Below are 14,717 nucleotides of genomic sequence, written 5' to 3'. Positions count from 1 at the left end.
CATAACTCCTACTCCAGGATTGACTACCTCCTGTGTGACTCCTGGACTTTAGATCAATTCTGCGCCCCACGAATAAGACCATGCACCTGGTCGGATCATGACCTTGTCTGCGTGGGGTGTACCAATCTGCACCTTCCGGATTGTAGACCCTCCTGGAAGTTATCTGATCATTTCCTGGCTGAGGGGGAAATCCCACAACTAGTGGAGACAATCTCAGACTTTCTGAGACACAATGATACGGGCGACACGAGCCAGGGAACCCTGTGGGCTACACTTAAAGCCTACCTCAGAGGTTACTTTATTAAAAAAAGTGCACTACAAAAAACTAAAAATAAAGCTTCCCTCGCTAAACTATATGCGGAACTGAGACAATCTGAATTGACTAACAAACATACCCCCAACCCCACCTTGGGTGTCCGAGTCGGTGCCATCAGAGATGAAATTGCCAGGAGAGAGCAATTACGAGTTCAGGCAAACCTACTTCGACTCCGGCAGGTCTATTACTACAAAGGCAATAAGGCCGATAGGTTGCTGGCTCGTAAACTCAGAGATCGAGCGGTTCAAGCTAGAATCCCCGCAATCTCTACGAAGACAGGTGTAGTTCGCTCGCCAAAGAGTATAGGGAAGGCGTTTGCCGACTACTATACTGCCCTATATACCCTTAACAACGACCCCTCCGGGGTCGAAACCCGCAGAAAGGCTGCCCAACTGTTTTTGGCACGGTTAGACCTCCCTACTCTGGGAGACAACTTGGCGGAAGACTTAACTGCCCCAATCACTTTGGAAGAGGTCAAAACAGCCATTCTGACCTTAAAGCCGCATAAGGCTCCAGGTCCGGATGGATACACGGGCCTCTTCTACCGTACCTTTGCCCACCTACTGTCGCCTATTTTGCTTCGTCTTTTCGATGAGGTCGGTAGGGAAGGAGCATTTCTCCCCGAATTCTTGGAAGCCACTATCTTGACTATACCCAAGGAGGGGAAGGACCTGACGCTCTGCGAGAGCTATCGGCCCATCTCTCTTATTAACGTGGACGTGAAAATCTATGCTAAAGTCCTCGCGACTAGGCTCGGAAAGCACCTGCCCTCCCTGGTCCATTTGGACCAGGTGGGATTTGTGCAAGGGAGGCAAGGTACAGATAACACTCGTAGACTACTGAACATATTCACGGAAACAGCTGATATGGGGCTACCTCTCCTCACCCTGTCTATGGACGCGGAAAAAGCGTTTGACAGGGTGGGGTGGGATTATATGTTTTGCACCTTAGAACGCTTTGGGATTCCTGAGTCGTTCCGTACAGCTATAGCCGCCCTATATGCTTCCCCGACGGCTGTGATTAAAGGTATGGGTTTCTGTTCTCCAAAAATTGAGATCAGAAATGGAACCAGGCAGGGGTGCCCCTTGTCTCCGCTCCTTTTCGCATTGGTTATGGAGCCTCTCGCGGAGGCCATTAGAGGAAACCCTAGGGTTCAGGGCCTTCAGATACATGACACGCTACAGAAATTGGCACTTTTTGCCGATGATCTCACTCTCTTCCTCACCAACCCAGTGGAGTCACTTCCCTACCTTTTTGAGGTTATTGACGTTTTTAGTGACATTTCGAATTACAAGGTCAATGTGACCAAAACAGAGGCCTACATGATTCACATCGAGCAATCGGACCAAAGATACCTCAAGCGACACTATTCGTTCAGGTGGTCAACAGATGGGATCAGACATCTGGGGGTCTTCCTGTCTCATGACAGGAACAAGGTGTTGCAGGCGAACTACTCTGTCCTCCTGCGGGAAACCGAGGCGAGACTGAAATCTAAAAAATATGAGGAAATCTCCTGGATGGGCAGAATTGCCGCTCTAAAGATGATGATCCTCCCCAAATTAACCTATTTTATGCGCTGTATCCCCATCTCAGTCCCGGAAAGAATTCTACGAGGCTTCCAAACAGCATTCAATGCCTATGTTTGGGACAATAAGCGGCAGAGAGTGGCCGCGGCCACGCTTCAGGCCCCTGTAGACAGAGGTGGGCTGGGGCTACCCAATGTTAAATTATACCATCAAGCGGCTATGATCTCGCACGTCTCGGCGTGGGGACCTGCCCTGCCCCCTACCAGATGGAGGGAGCTGGAACAAGCATCACTCCCCGCTTATGTCGACCTCTCGGATCTGTTGTGGGTTCCGCCTCACTTGGCTGCGCAGATACCGATCTCCAATCATCTCATCAAAGACTGTCAAGCAGTTTGGTTCCGCCTCAGACACCACCAATTGATAGCCCCACATCCCTCACCCATACATCCTGTTGTCTCACTCCTTCAGGGGCTCCCAAATATTCGGCTCGCCCCCTGGAAGTCCCTGGAGATCACCTCTCTGAGTGATTTCTACCGGGGTGAGAATCTCCTCTTGCCTCAAGATATGATCGCTAAATTTGACATTCCTGACACCCTGAAATTTGACTTTATGAGGCTGAGATCCTTGATGAAGTCCTGGGGATTCCTGGGTGAAAAAATCAGGGCTCCAACTATCTGGGAGATGAGATGGAAGGCAAACCTCCAACTGTGCAAACCTCTTACGGCACACTACCGATCCCTCTTGGGGCCTCCCACTCTGGTGAAAACCAGACATATGGCATCCTGGGAAGCAGAATTGAGACTCGCCTTTACGGAGCTCGACTGGACTAAAGCAATAAAACTGACTAAATCTGCACTGCATTGCGCTACAATGTATGAACTCTACTTCAAGATTATAACCAGATGGCATCTGGTCCCGACCAAACTTCAGACCCTGTATCCTGAGCATTCTCCATTATGTTGGAGAGAGTGTGGAGAGACAGGCACTCCGCTCCATGTGTGGTGGTCATGTAGCAAGCTCCGACCACTTTGGTCGAAAGCCAGTGAGGTCTGTAAGGCCTTGGAACTCCCGACCCCAGACACTCCGAGCCTAGCTCTCTTACATCTGGGAGTTAAAAAACTGCCAAAGCACAAAAGATATTTCTTAATCTATCTATTGACATCAGTCAAGATGCTAATCGCCAGGAATTGGAAGAAACAACAGCCTCCAAGATGGCAGGCAGTTGTTGACTACTTGCAATACGTAAAGACAATGGAAGACTATGTCTTCCGGACCAGGAATCAATCAGATGTCTTTTCCCTAGTCTGGGTTCCATGGGAGACCTATCTAAAGCCGACAGCATGATGCTCCCTCCCTTATCAGTTCTAATGTCCCACTAGTGGCTGTCTTATCTGCCTCCCTAGAAGAGGCGCCACACTATGTCAGGCCGGAGGTATTCCTCACTGCTCTTCCCCTCCCCCCCCCTCCTTTTTCTCCCCCTTCTGATGCCCCTACTCCCTCCCCAGCACTCTTCTCCCCCCTCCTAAGAGAGGCAGGTATCTATCCCTATCTGTTTTGCTCTCAAGCACGCGTACTATGTAAGTCTTGCATTCTACTCCCCCTAACTGCCAGGTTCAATATGTATGGCTTCCATGGCCATATGATACCCACAATGCTAAAAAAGAAGCTAAATTTTTCCCTATGACAGACCAGTACACAACACCTATAAAATCCAAATACACAACTGACGTATGACCAACCTTTGAGCTAGAACATTGAGCTGTGTAAAACGATTTTCTTTGAATGCCATTATTACCTTTGAACGTTTGATTGTATTTGTTGACTAATATGTCATATGTAACTGTTCTGTTTTGTGGTTCTGTACCAATTACACCAATAAAAATTTATTTAACAAAAAAAAAAAAAAATAAAAAAGGGCTATTCTAAAAAAACAACAACCCCAAAACCAAAAAAAAATTACACAAAATAACAAATGAATTATCCAAAATAATATCAATTATTCCTATTCTAATACCCATTAAAAAAAAAAAAAAAAAAGAAACCTAATCTATAATAAAGTACCAATAGGCCTTTAAAATGGCTTTTTGTAGGGCATTGCCCTAAAGAAATCTGCTCTTTTTTGAAACAAAAATACAAAGACCCACTAACATTACAATCCCCCACCCCCTCAAAACCCACAAAATAAAAAAACCTAATCTACCCATTACCCTGAAAAGGACATTTGTATGGGCATTGCCCTTAAAAAGGCATTTAGCTCTTTTTCTTGCCCTTTAAATGGCATTTAGCTCTTTTAAGAAATGCCCAACCCCTAATCTAAAAAAAAAAAAAAAACACCCAAAAAAACTTAAAAAAACCTAACGCTAACCCCTCTTTAGGTACTCACAGTTGCTGAAGTCCCGCTTGAAGGATCTTCATCCCTGTGGCTCCATCTTCATCCAGGCGGCTCCATCTTCATCCATCGCGGGACCGGCATCTTCTTCATCTCTGCTTAGGGGGAGGGGTCGATGCGCGGAAGCGGAGGTCCAGGCGAAGGTCCAAGGCGAAGGTTCAGACGGAGGTCCATTGATCCTACGTGGAGGTCCTCTTCATGCGATCATCCGCCGCACACTGAGGATTGAAATGCAAGGGCTGCTAAAATCCTATTGGCTGTTTAAATCAGCCAATAGGATGAGAGCTACTGAAATTCTATTGGCTATTCAAATCAGCCAATAGAATTTCAGTAGCTCTCATCCTATTGGCTGATTTGAACAGCCAATAGGATTTTAGCAGTCCTAATTCCTATTGGCTGATTCAAATTTTTCAGCCAATAGGAATGCAATGGTACCCCCAGTATAAAAGGGGTACCTTGCATTTCATTCCTCAGCGTGCAGCGGACGATCGCATGAAGAGGACCTCCACATCAGATCGATGGACCTCCGTCTGGACCTCTGCCTTGGACCTCCATCTGGACCTCCGCCTTGGACTCTCACCTGGACCTCCGCCTCCCCGCATCGACCACTCCGCCTCCACAGGGATGAAGAAGATGCCGGTCCCATGATAGATGAAGATGGAGCCGTCTGGATGAAGATGGAGCCGCGGGACTTCAACAACTGTGAGTACCTAAAGAGGTGTTAGTGTTAGGTTTTTTAAGATTTTTTGGGTGGGTTTTCTTTTTAGATTAGGGATTGAGCATTTCTTAAAAGAGCTAAATGCCCTTTTAAGGGCAAGAAAAACAGCAAAATGCCCTTTTAAGGGCAATGCCCATACAAATGCCCTTTTCAGGGCAATGGGTACCTTAGGTTTTTGTTACACTTAGGTTTATTTATTTTGGATGGTTGGTTGGGTGGTGGGTTTTACTGTTGGGGGGGTCTTTGGATTTTTTTTACAGGTAAAAGAGCTGTTTAACTTAGGGAAATGCCCTACAAAAGGCCCTTTTAAGAGCTATTGGTAGTTTATTGTAGGCTAGGGTATTTTTTAATTTTGGGTGGGCTTTTTTATTTTTATAGGGCTATTAGATTAGGTGTAATTCTTTTTTATTTTTGATAATTTCGTTTTGTTATTTTTTGTAATTTAGTATTTTTTTATTTTTCGTAATTAGATACTTAGTAATTTTATAGTAGTGTTAGGATTTTTTTAATGTGTATTTTAGTTTTCTTTTATTGGTAGTTAGTTTAATTTAAGTTTAATAGTTATATTAGTTTAATTGTTAGTTTAAACTTAGTTTTTTTAATTTGACAGGTAAGTTTAAATTTAATTTAAGATAGGGAAATTTTAATTTTAATATAAAGTTAGGGGCGTTAGGTTTAGGGGTTACTAGTTTAAATTAGGTTATTGCGATGTGGGGGGCTTTTGGTTTAGGGGTTAATAGTTTAATTTAGTATATTTCGTTGTGGGAGATAACGGTTTAGGGGTTAATAGGTTTATTATAGTGGAGGCGGTGTCGGGGAACGGCGGAATAGGGGTTAATAACTGTAGTATAGTGGGGGCTATGTAGGCAGATGGCAGATTAGGGGTTAATAATATTTAAATAGTGTTTGCGATGCAGCAGGGCGGCAGTTTAGGGGTTAATAACTTTATTATAGTGGTGACGATGTCGGGGAGCGGCGGAATAGGGGTTAATCAATTGCATTAGTTGCGGCAATGTCGGGAGCGGCAGATTAGGGGTTAATACGTTTAGTATAGTATTTGCAATGTGGGCGGGCCTCGGTTTAGGGGTTAATAGGTAGTTTATTGGTGTTAGTGTACTTCGTAACACTTTAGTTATGAGTTTTATGGAACAGTTTTGTTGCGTAAAACTCATAACTACTGCTCTCAGGTGGCGGTACGGATCTTGTCATTATAGGGTGTAATGCAAGCTTTTTAGCCTCACCGCAAAACTTGTAATGGCTGCGCTATGGGAGTCCCATGAAAAAACTTCATTTTTACGAGTGCGGGACTGACATTGCGTTACAGACTAAAAGGCTTGCGGTACAGCTATACCAACAAGACTTGTAATTGCTGCGTTGCTGTTTTTACACTGAAATGGCCATTTTTTCTGCTTTAAAACACGAACGCAAAACTTGTAATCTACCTGTTTGTATGCTCTCATGAAAAGGAGATCATTTTCAACAAAGAAATAGACTGAAGTACAGTTACACACACTAATAAAAATTATTTAAAAAATACAGTACTGAATAAAAAAGTTATAAGGGCTCAAAGATATGAGGTCTCAGGTGGTAGAAAAAAAAGGCTGCAAACGGCTTTAACATAGAGATATACATATACCTATTTAGACATGTATATGTATATGTGTGTGTGTATATATATATATACTGTATATATATATATATTTATATATATATATATATATATATATATATGTATTTATATATGTATTTACAGACATATATGCACATATAAACACATAAATACATATGTATACATATATAGACACATATTTAAGTTCATTGGAGCTCTTTACAGTCATGAAAACATGGAAAAAAATATGAAATATTTATATTTAATACAGTGTTTAACTATGTATTTGCTGTAAATATTTCACATTCCAAAGTTCTGCACATAGCAGAATATGTTCTATGTATTTATAAATATATATTCCTATATATATCTCTATATATCTATACCTATATATAGTTTATATATATATATATATATATATATATATATATATATATATATATATATATATATATATATATATAAATGTGTGTGTGTATATATCTATATACATAGATATATACACATCAGATATATATAGAAATATAGAAATATGTATTTAAGAATAAATAGTACATATTGGAATGTAAAATATTAATAATTTTCATGTCAGGTTAGCGCACTTGAGAAAATGCGATCGGGGTTGCACACAACTAGCGTGTTTTTTTTCACTTTTCTTGCTCTATTGACTTCTATGGGGGGAATATGTTATTGCAACTTGTAATACAAGCTCTACCCGACGCACGCAAAAAGCTTACTTTTAGTGGAGTTAGCTGGGGAGTGATAAAAAGTGCTCCACTCATAAAATAGCCCTCAATATACTCTCTCCTAAACTTTTCAACATGGATATGTATATAGACTTTTGTATCCATTATTTGAAAAGAAGTCTTTGCTCTTTAAAATTAGATGTTTCATGGCTGTGTGAATTTATTTTTGTTTAGAGAAAATTACAATTTTAAAGCACTTCCCCTCCTTTGTTACTCTAAATCCACATGATATCTAGATGGTCATGTGACTCCTCATTACAAAAAGGTGATTCTATGTGATGTATGTGTGTGCATGTATGTATAAGTGTGTGTGTGTATGTGTGTATGAGCATGTGTATATGTGTGTGTACGAGTCTGCGTATATATGTATGTGTTTATGTATGAGTGTGTGTATGTTTATTTATTAATGTGTGTGTATGAATGTGTGTATGTGTTTATGTATGAATGTGTATGTGTTTATGTATGAGTATGTGTTAATTTATTAGTGTGTGTATGTGTATGTATATATATATATATATATATATATATATATATATATATATATATATATATATATATATACAAGTCCAGCAAAAAAGGCACTCACTGTTCACATAAAATATAACTTTTAATAAGATTCCAAAAGTTTAAAAGTTATATTTTATGTGAACAGTGAGTGCCTTTTTTGCTGGACTTGTGGATAACTGTTAAAGTGCACCCTGGCTGCTGCAAAAAACTGTTTGATGTGCTTGCTCTTTCTGGGATATATATATATATATATATATATATTTATTTATTTTTATATATATATATATATATATATATATATATATATATATATATATAAAATACAGATACAATTTTTTTTAAATATATATATATATATATATATATATATATATATATATATATACAGTATATATATATATACTGTGTGTATATATATATATAGATAGATAGATAGATAGATAGATAGATAGATAGATGATAGATAGATAGATAGATAGATAGATAGATATCAAAATAACAAGAGCATTGCATTGAGCAATGATACTTTTTTTATTGGACTAACTATACATTTATAAGTTGACAAGCTTTCGGAAGAGTTCCTTCCTTTATCAAGTCTAAAGCAATATTGCTTTAGACTTGATAAAGGAAGGAACTCTTCCGAAAGCTTGTCAACTTATAAATTTATAGTTAGTCCAATAAAAAAAGTATCATTGCTCAATGCAATGCTCTTGTTATTTTGATATCTAAATCTCTGGACTAACACGGCTACTCCAAGCAATGTATATATATATATATGTGTGTATGTATGAGAATGTGTGTGTGTGTATGTTTATGTATGAGTGGATGTGTGTGTGTGGATGAGTGTGTGTGAGGCTGTATGAGTGTGTGAGTGTGCGTATGTGTATATATGAGTGTGTGTATGTGTTCATGCATGAGTTTATGTATGTGTGTGTATGAGTGTGTAATAGGGTGTAGTATGAGTGTGTGTATGTGTAAATATAAGTGTGTGTGTGTGGGTATGAGTGTGTGGGGCCGATTTATCATCGGTCTGTCCGACATGATCCCCTCAGCATACACTGTCGGCATTTATCATTGCACATGCAGGTCTAGTGAACTGCTTGTGCAATGCCGCCCCCTGCAGATTCGCGGCCAATTGGCCGCTAGCAGGGGGTGTCAATCAGCCCGATCGTATAGGATCGGGCGGATTGATGTCCGTAGCCTCAGAGCAGACGGACCAGTTATGGAGCAGCAGTCTTAAGACCGCTGCTTCATAACTGCTGTTTCCGGCAGGAGGCTCGCACGGAAACAGGGGCATCAAGCTCCATTTGAAGCTTGATAATTTGGCCCCTATATGTGTGAACATGTGTGTGTATGTGTTTATGTATGAATGTGTGTGTTTATGTATGTGTGTATTGTATGTGTATGTATTAATGTATTAGTGTGTGTGTGTGTTTATGTATGAATGTGTGTGTTTATGTATGTGTGTATTGTATTTGTATGTATTAATGTATTAGTGTGTGTGTGTCTACTGATTTATATGAGATAGGGTGGCATAGATTCTATAGGGCCGATTTATTAACAGTCGGGCGCTGTAGCTGATCATGTCCGCCTGACATCGCTGCGTAGGCTGTCAGCATTTAACATTGAACAAGCAGTTCTAGTGACCAGGGGGTGTCAATCAACCCGATCGTATGAGAGGATTGATGTCCGCAGCCTCAGAGGAGGCATACGAGTTAAGGAGCAGCGGTCTTAAGACCGCTGCTTCTTAACTCCTGTTTCCGGCAAAAAACAGCCTTCATACATCCATTACTCTTGACTTATTTAAAGGGATAGTAAAGTCAAAATTAAACTTGCATGATTCAGATACAGCATGTCATTTTAAGACACTTTTAAATTCACTTCTATTTTCATTTTCTTGGTATCAGTTGTTGAAAACTAATACGCACATATCCCACACTAGTGGGAGCTAGCTGCTAATTGGTGCCTGCACACATTTGTTTCTTGTGACTAGCTAACTAGATGTGTTCAGCTAGCTGCCAGTAGTGCAATGCTGTTCCTTCAGCAAAGGATAACAAGAGAATTAAGCAAATTTGATAATAGAAGTAAATTGGAAAGTGGATTAAACTTTTATGTTCTATCCAAAATGTTGGGGTTTTCTGTCCCTTTAAGAAACTGCCAGTTTCACATCGACCATGTGATAATAAGTTCAAAATATGAAAGATGAAAGTCTCTAGGTTGCAAGAGGCTGAGTAAAGGGCTTGTTTACCGCCTGCCTCAGATATCTGCACACACCAAGAGGGGTTATTTTACTCCTCGTACCCCCCATGTGTGCCAATACTTAAAAAGCTCTTCAAAATATAAATCTAGTTAAATAATAAATTAGTTTTTTATTGTAAAACAGAATCCAGTTGCCAGTTTGCTTTCTTACCCAAGCAGTTTTCCAGCCTCTGCAGATTTGTAGATATCACAGGTATGGAGGGTACCTTTGTGGCCGGCTGCTGTGCAAAGTGCCTTGTGAAACTGGAACTGCAGCACAAAGCTCACAAAGTACCTAGAAAACAGTAGAACAAAACATATAACTGACAAGAAAGAAAAAAAAAAAAATATATATATATATCTGATGGACGAAGCACTCTCTGGTCTTATCAGGTGTATAACAAAATTTTATTAAAGAGACGTTGGTCTGATGAAGGGGTGAACACCCCGAAACGTCACTTTAATAAAATTGTGTTATACACCTGATAAGACCAGAGAGTGCTTCATCCAACAGCTCTATTTACCATTCTTAGTACCCTGGCATATGAAGATTATTTGTTAGTGGGAGTGCACCTATCTCTACATAATATATATATATATATATATATATATATATATATATATATATATATATATATATATATATATATATATATATATATACACATACACTATATATATAAGATGCTCAAATAACAAAGTATTGCAGTATGCAGTGATACCTTTTTTATTGGACTAACATAATATTTCAAAGAAAAGCTTTCGAGAGTTTTCCTCCCTTCCTCAGGTCTGAAGCAATACTCATCAATCTGATATAGATACACATCACATACAACAAAGGGAAGGGAGGGAGGGGGGTGAGAGGGGTGTCATAAAAAGCAGAGGATGTGTCTAAAGAAGAAAATAGCTGAGAATAGCCAGAAAGAGTAAATAAACAGAGGAGAGTAAATAGGCAAGATGAGAGGAAAAAAAAAAAGGAAAAAAAGAGAAATATAGGACAATAAGATGAGAGATTATAGAAAGTTTTGGTAGTGTGTGAGAAAATAATCACTATATATATATATATATATATATATATATATATATATATATATATATATATATGTTATGTCCTTCAAAAAAGGTAAGAACCTGGCAATCAAAGACCTCAAGTAAGTTTAATATTGAACGTTTCTTTCTGCCAGCTCATTATCTATTATGGTTCGTAGTGATGAATCAATCAGTCAGAAAAAATTGATATTGTTTTCAATCAAACGCTCTACAGTATGATATCATCAGTCTCCCATATCTGTTTTATGTTATTCTGTACATGGTTGGCCTCAATACTTAGCTTAAAAATAAAAAAAATTTTTTCCATATGGACACTTATCTTTTAAAGGCTACATGATAACCTCCACTTGAGACTTTTATATTAGCCTCCACCTATGCAAGACAATGCTTGTGGGCAGGCCTATAAATGTGAACAAAGGTGAGTCTAACAGGTCTGGGAATTAGGATAGATGACAATAGGAAATGTAAGTACAGAGAGCACAGCGATTAATGTTGCCATAGCTGAAAACAGAATACAGGGACCAAGTTGAGTCAAGCAGGAACAGGCCTGCCCTTTGGTCAGAGCAAAAGGGGCACATGCTCAGGGCCCTGAAATTTGGGGGCCCCACACTGTCATCAGGAGTGACGGTATCAGAAGGTACAATGCACATCTTGTATTTATGAATAAGTGTTTATGGCATCAGGAGGTGAAATATATATATAGTTATCCTTATAAACGACACACTGTATGTTGGGAAAGGAGTGGGTCATGCAGCGTGCAGGGCATGCAGAAGAAGGGGAATAAGGCAGCTCGGTTTTGCCCAGGGTCCCACAAATGATAAGGGGGAACCGGACTTGGAATGCTTATTTATAGAACTAAAAAACATTTTAACCATTTAATTAGCCTGCTCTGTGCACACAATGGCATTCATTTGCTTCCTAGGAGATATTTTCATTACCTGATGTAGGGGGTGTTGCCAGGAATGTGATATTTTGCTCCAGGATCAAACTTAGTCTCATCTCGTGGCACTGGTGGGCAGATTCCTTGATATTTAGTTCTGAAATATATGAAAGTCACGCAGATAAAAAAAGTGTTTCTTTTGCTGATCTTACCATACAAATCATAATTACTTAAAGGAACATCAAAGCCATTTTCTCTGTTCCATCTGAAAAAGCACACTATAAAATAACTGCAGTTTTTGTTTTCCAAACCATGGGTATTCAGGTGCTGAAAGTGTGTTGTCCTTTGGGCATGTGGGAGTTGCTTATACCACCCAATGAGCAAGCTATTTCCAGGGATATGTTGTACACAAGCATTTCAAAAGTAGATTTAAAAAACTTCCTCGCTGGGTCAACTTATTAGTAGCTATGGCTTCAACTATCACCTCTATGCTGATGATACTCAGATCTACCTATCCACCCCTGCACTCTCTCCGTCTGTCCTTTCCCACATCAGCAGCTGCTTATCTGGCATTTCTTCCTGGATGGCCTCTCACCACCTAAAAATCAACATGTCCAAGACTGAGCTTCTTCTAATCCCCCCAACTAATTCTACTCCAGTTTCTAACTTTGCTATCACTGTCGGTGACACCACTATCTCCCCATCACCCCAAGTCCGCTGCCTTGGAGTTACACTCAACTCCAATCTGTCCTTCATACCCCACATCCAATCGCTCTCTTCATCCTGTCGCAACCACCTACGCAATATCTCCAAAATTCGTTCTTTTCTGAGCGCTGAAACTACTAAACAGCTAATCCATTCCCTAGTAATTTCCCGGCTTGACAACTGTAACAACCTACTAACTGGCCTTCCTCTCTCCCGCCTCTCCCCCCTTCAATCCATCCTAAATGCCTCTGCTAGGCTAATCCACCTCTCCCGACGCTCTGTATCTGCTGCACCCCTCTGTGAGTTCCTTCACTGGCTCCCCATTCACAGCAGAATTAAATTCAAAATTCTCACTTTGACCTACAAAGCCCTTACCAATGCAGCCCCCCCATACCTGTCCTCACTCATCAACAAATATACTCCAGCCCATCCCCTAAGATCCAACAACGATCTACTTCTTGCCTCTTCCACCATCACCTCCTCTCATGCTAGACTACAGGACGTCTCTCGTGCGGCACCAACCCTCTGGAACGCACTTCCTTGTGCTGTCAGACTTTCCCCCAACCTCTCCTCCTTTAAACGCTCCCTAAAGACTTTCTTGTTCAGGGAAGCCTATAACTAAATCAGTAGCTAATGAATTCCACTTGCCTAATAGTTGCCCTCATCTAACTTCACACTAACATCATTCCCACCTTTGCAGTCCCCACCTCCTGTTTCTCACCCTCCTACCCATTTAGATTGTAAGCTCCCACGGGAACAGGGCTCCCAATTCCTCCTGTATTTGTTTGTTAAATTTTGTCTGGTGTCTCATATTGTACTGTCCTTTTATCTTTGTTACCTATGAACAGCGCTGCGGAATCTGTTGGCGCTTTATAAATAAAGAATAATAATAATAATAACCCTTTATTTTTTAAATAAACTACTGCATGGCAAATAATTTGCATACAAAAGAAATGCTTTAAAAAAAATCAGTTTTCACTATGGGATATAATCTAATGCTTTAGAAAGGCTTTTAATCAATTTTTTATACAAAATTTACCATTAAGGGGGCGGAGCCAACTATCACAGAAGCAGGACGCATATCTTGAGAGCTCCTAATATCTACCACGATCTTACTAAGTTTTATTATTGATAATACCCTCCTGTGTCTTTATATTGGAGACTTATATTGAAGACTACCTTCTGGGCACAGTTGGAGGAATCCTGCAGCTCCATACATCTAAACTTTTTCAACCCTAGCTCTTTACCTCCCGGGGAAATGCAGAGTATATGAAAACATGGCCGTGCTCCTTCTCTCTCAACTACAGGAGTTATTGGACCGGCATAATGACTCTCTTTTGGAAGCATTGGCTGAGGCTTTTAGACCTTCCGTTATCTATACTACTGCTTCGGCTGTTTTAACTCTCTGCGAGGAGAAGTGTGCAGCAGGTCTGATTACCACGCAGCAGCCGCCATCTTTACTACTTACACAGGGATTTCCCTCATTGCCCTACACTAAAAATGAGCTTGAGTGGCGAGAAGCTGATGGAGGGTTGAACACTATCTCCGTATTACAAGATCCACTGCTGGATGCGCTCTGTAGCGGTCTAGAGGAGACACTGATAACAGAGGATCATCACCGCATGACTACTAGTTTAACCCAGCATGAGGCGCCAGGCTCAGACTTCGCCTCGGATGAGGTGCGGATCGGTAAGCTAATTCCTAGCATCCGTGAGACGGATACACTGAGCCCCACTCTGCTGGCTAAAAATACTTCACATACTACCGCACAGAAGACAGAACAGCAAGTTGACAAGGGGAAGCTGGCTCACACTTCATGGCGCTTCAGGGTCTATGTACTAGAGATAAACAGCCGTAACATGCAGGATCGCAAATGCGAAAGCTTGCTAGTGGACCTTACATTGAACAGTGCTTTTGTTGCTGGTTGGGGGTCAGTGCTGGGGCTTTTACAACCAGTGCAGTATGCTCCTCGTGGCCTCCGTGGAGGCATTGGCTAATTTGGACATAACCTCCGTGCTGGCAATGAGAGACAT

At 40.5% G+C, this 14,717-nt stretch overlaps 1 protein-coding gene across 1 annotated transcript in view; it reads right to left on the bottom strand.

Annotated features, from left to right (window-relative positions):
- ACE (angiotensin I converting enzyme) overlaps nt 1-14,717 on the bottom strand; it is a 186,981-nt gene that overhangs the window by 109,269 nt on the left and 62,995 nt on the right. The window contains exons 10-11 of the mRNA XM_053699782.1: nt 12,038-12,136; nt 10,222-10,344 (exon numbers count right to left, since the gene is read on the bottom strand). Coding sequence (XP_053555757.1) covers nt 10,222-10,344; nt 12,038-12,136 — 222 coding nt within the window. The remainder of the gene's footprint in view (nt 1-10,221; nt 10,345-12,037; nt 12,137-14,717) is intronic.

This window comes from Bombina bombina, chromosome 1 (genome assembly GCF_027579735.1).
Source record: "Bombina bombina isolate aBomBom1 chromosome 1, aBomBom1.pri, whole genome shotgun sequence".
Classification (NCBI taxonomy): domain Eukaryota; kingdom Metazoa; phylum Chordata; class Amphibia; order Anura; family Bombinatoridae; genus Bombina; species Bombina bombina.
This window is presented reverse-complemented; position numbering and strand designations above follow the sequence as displayed.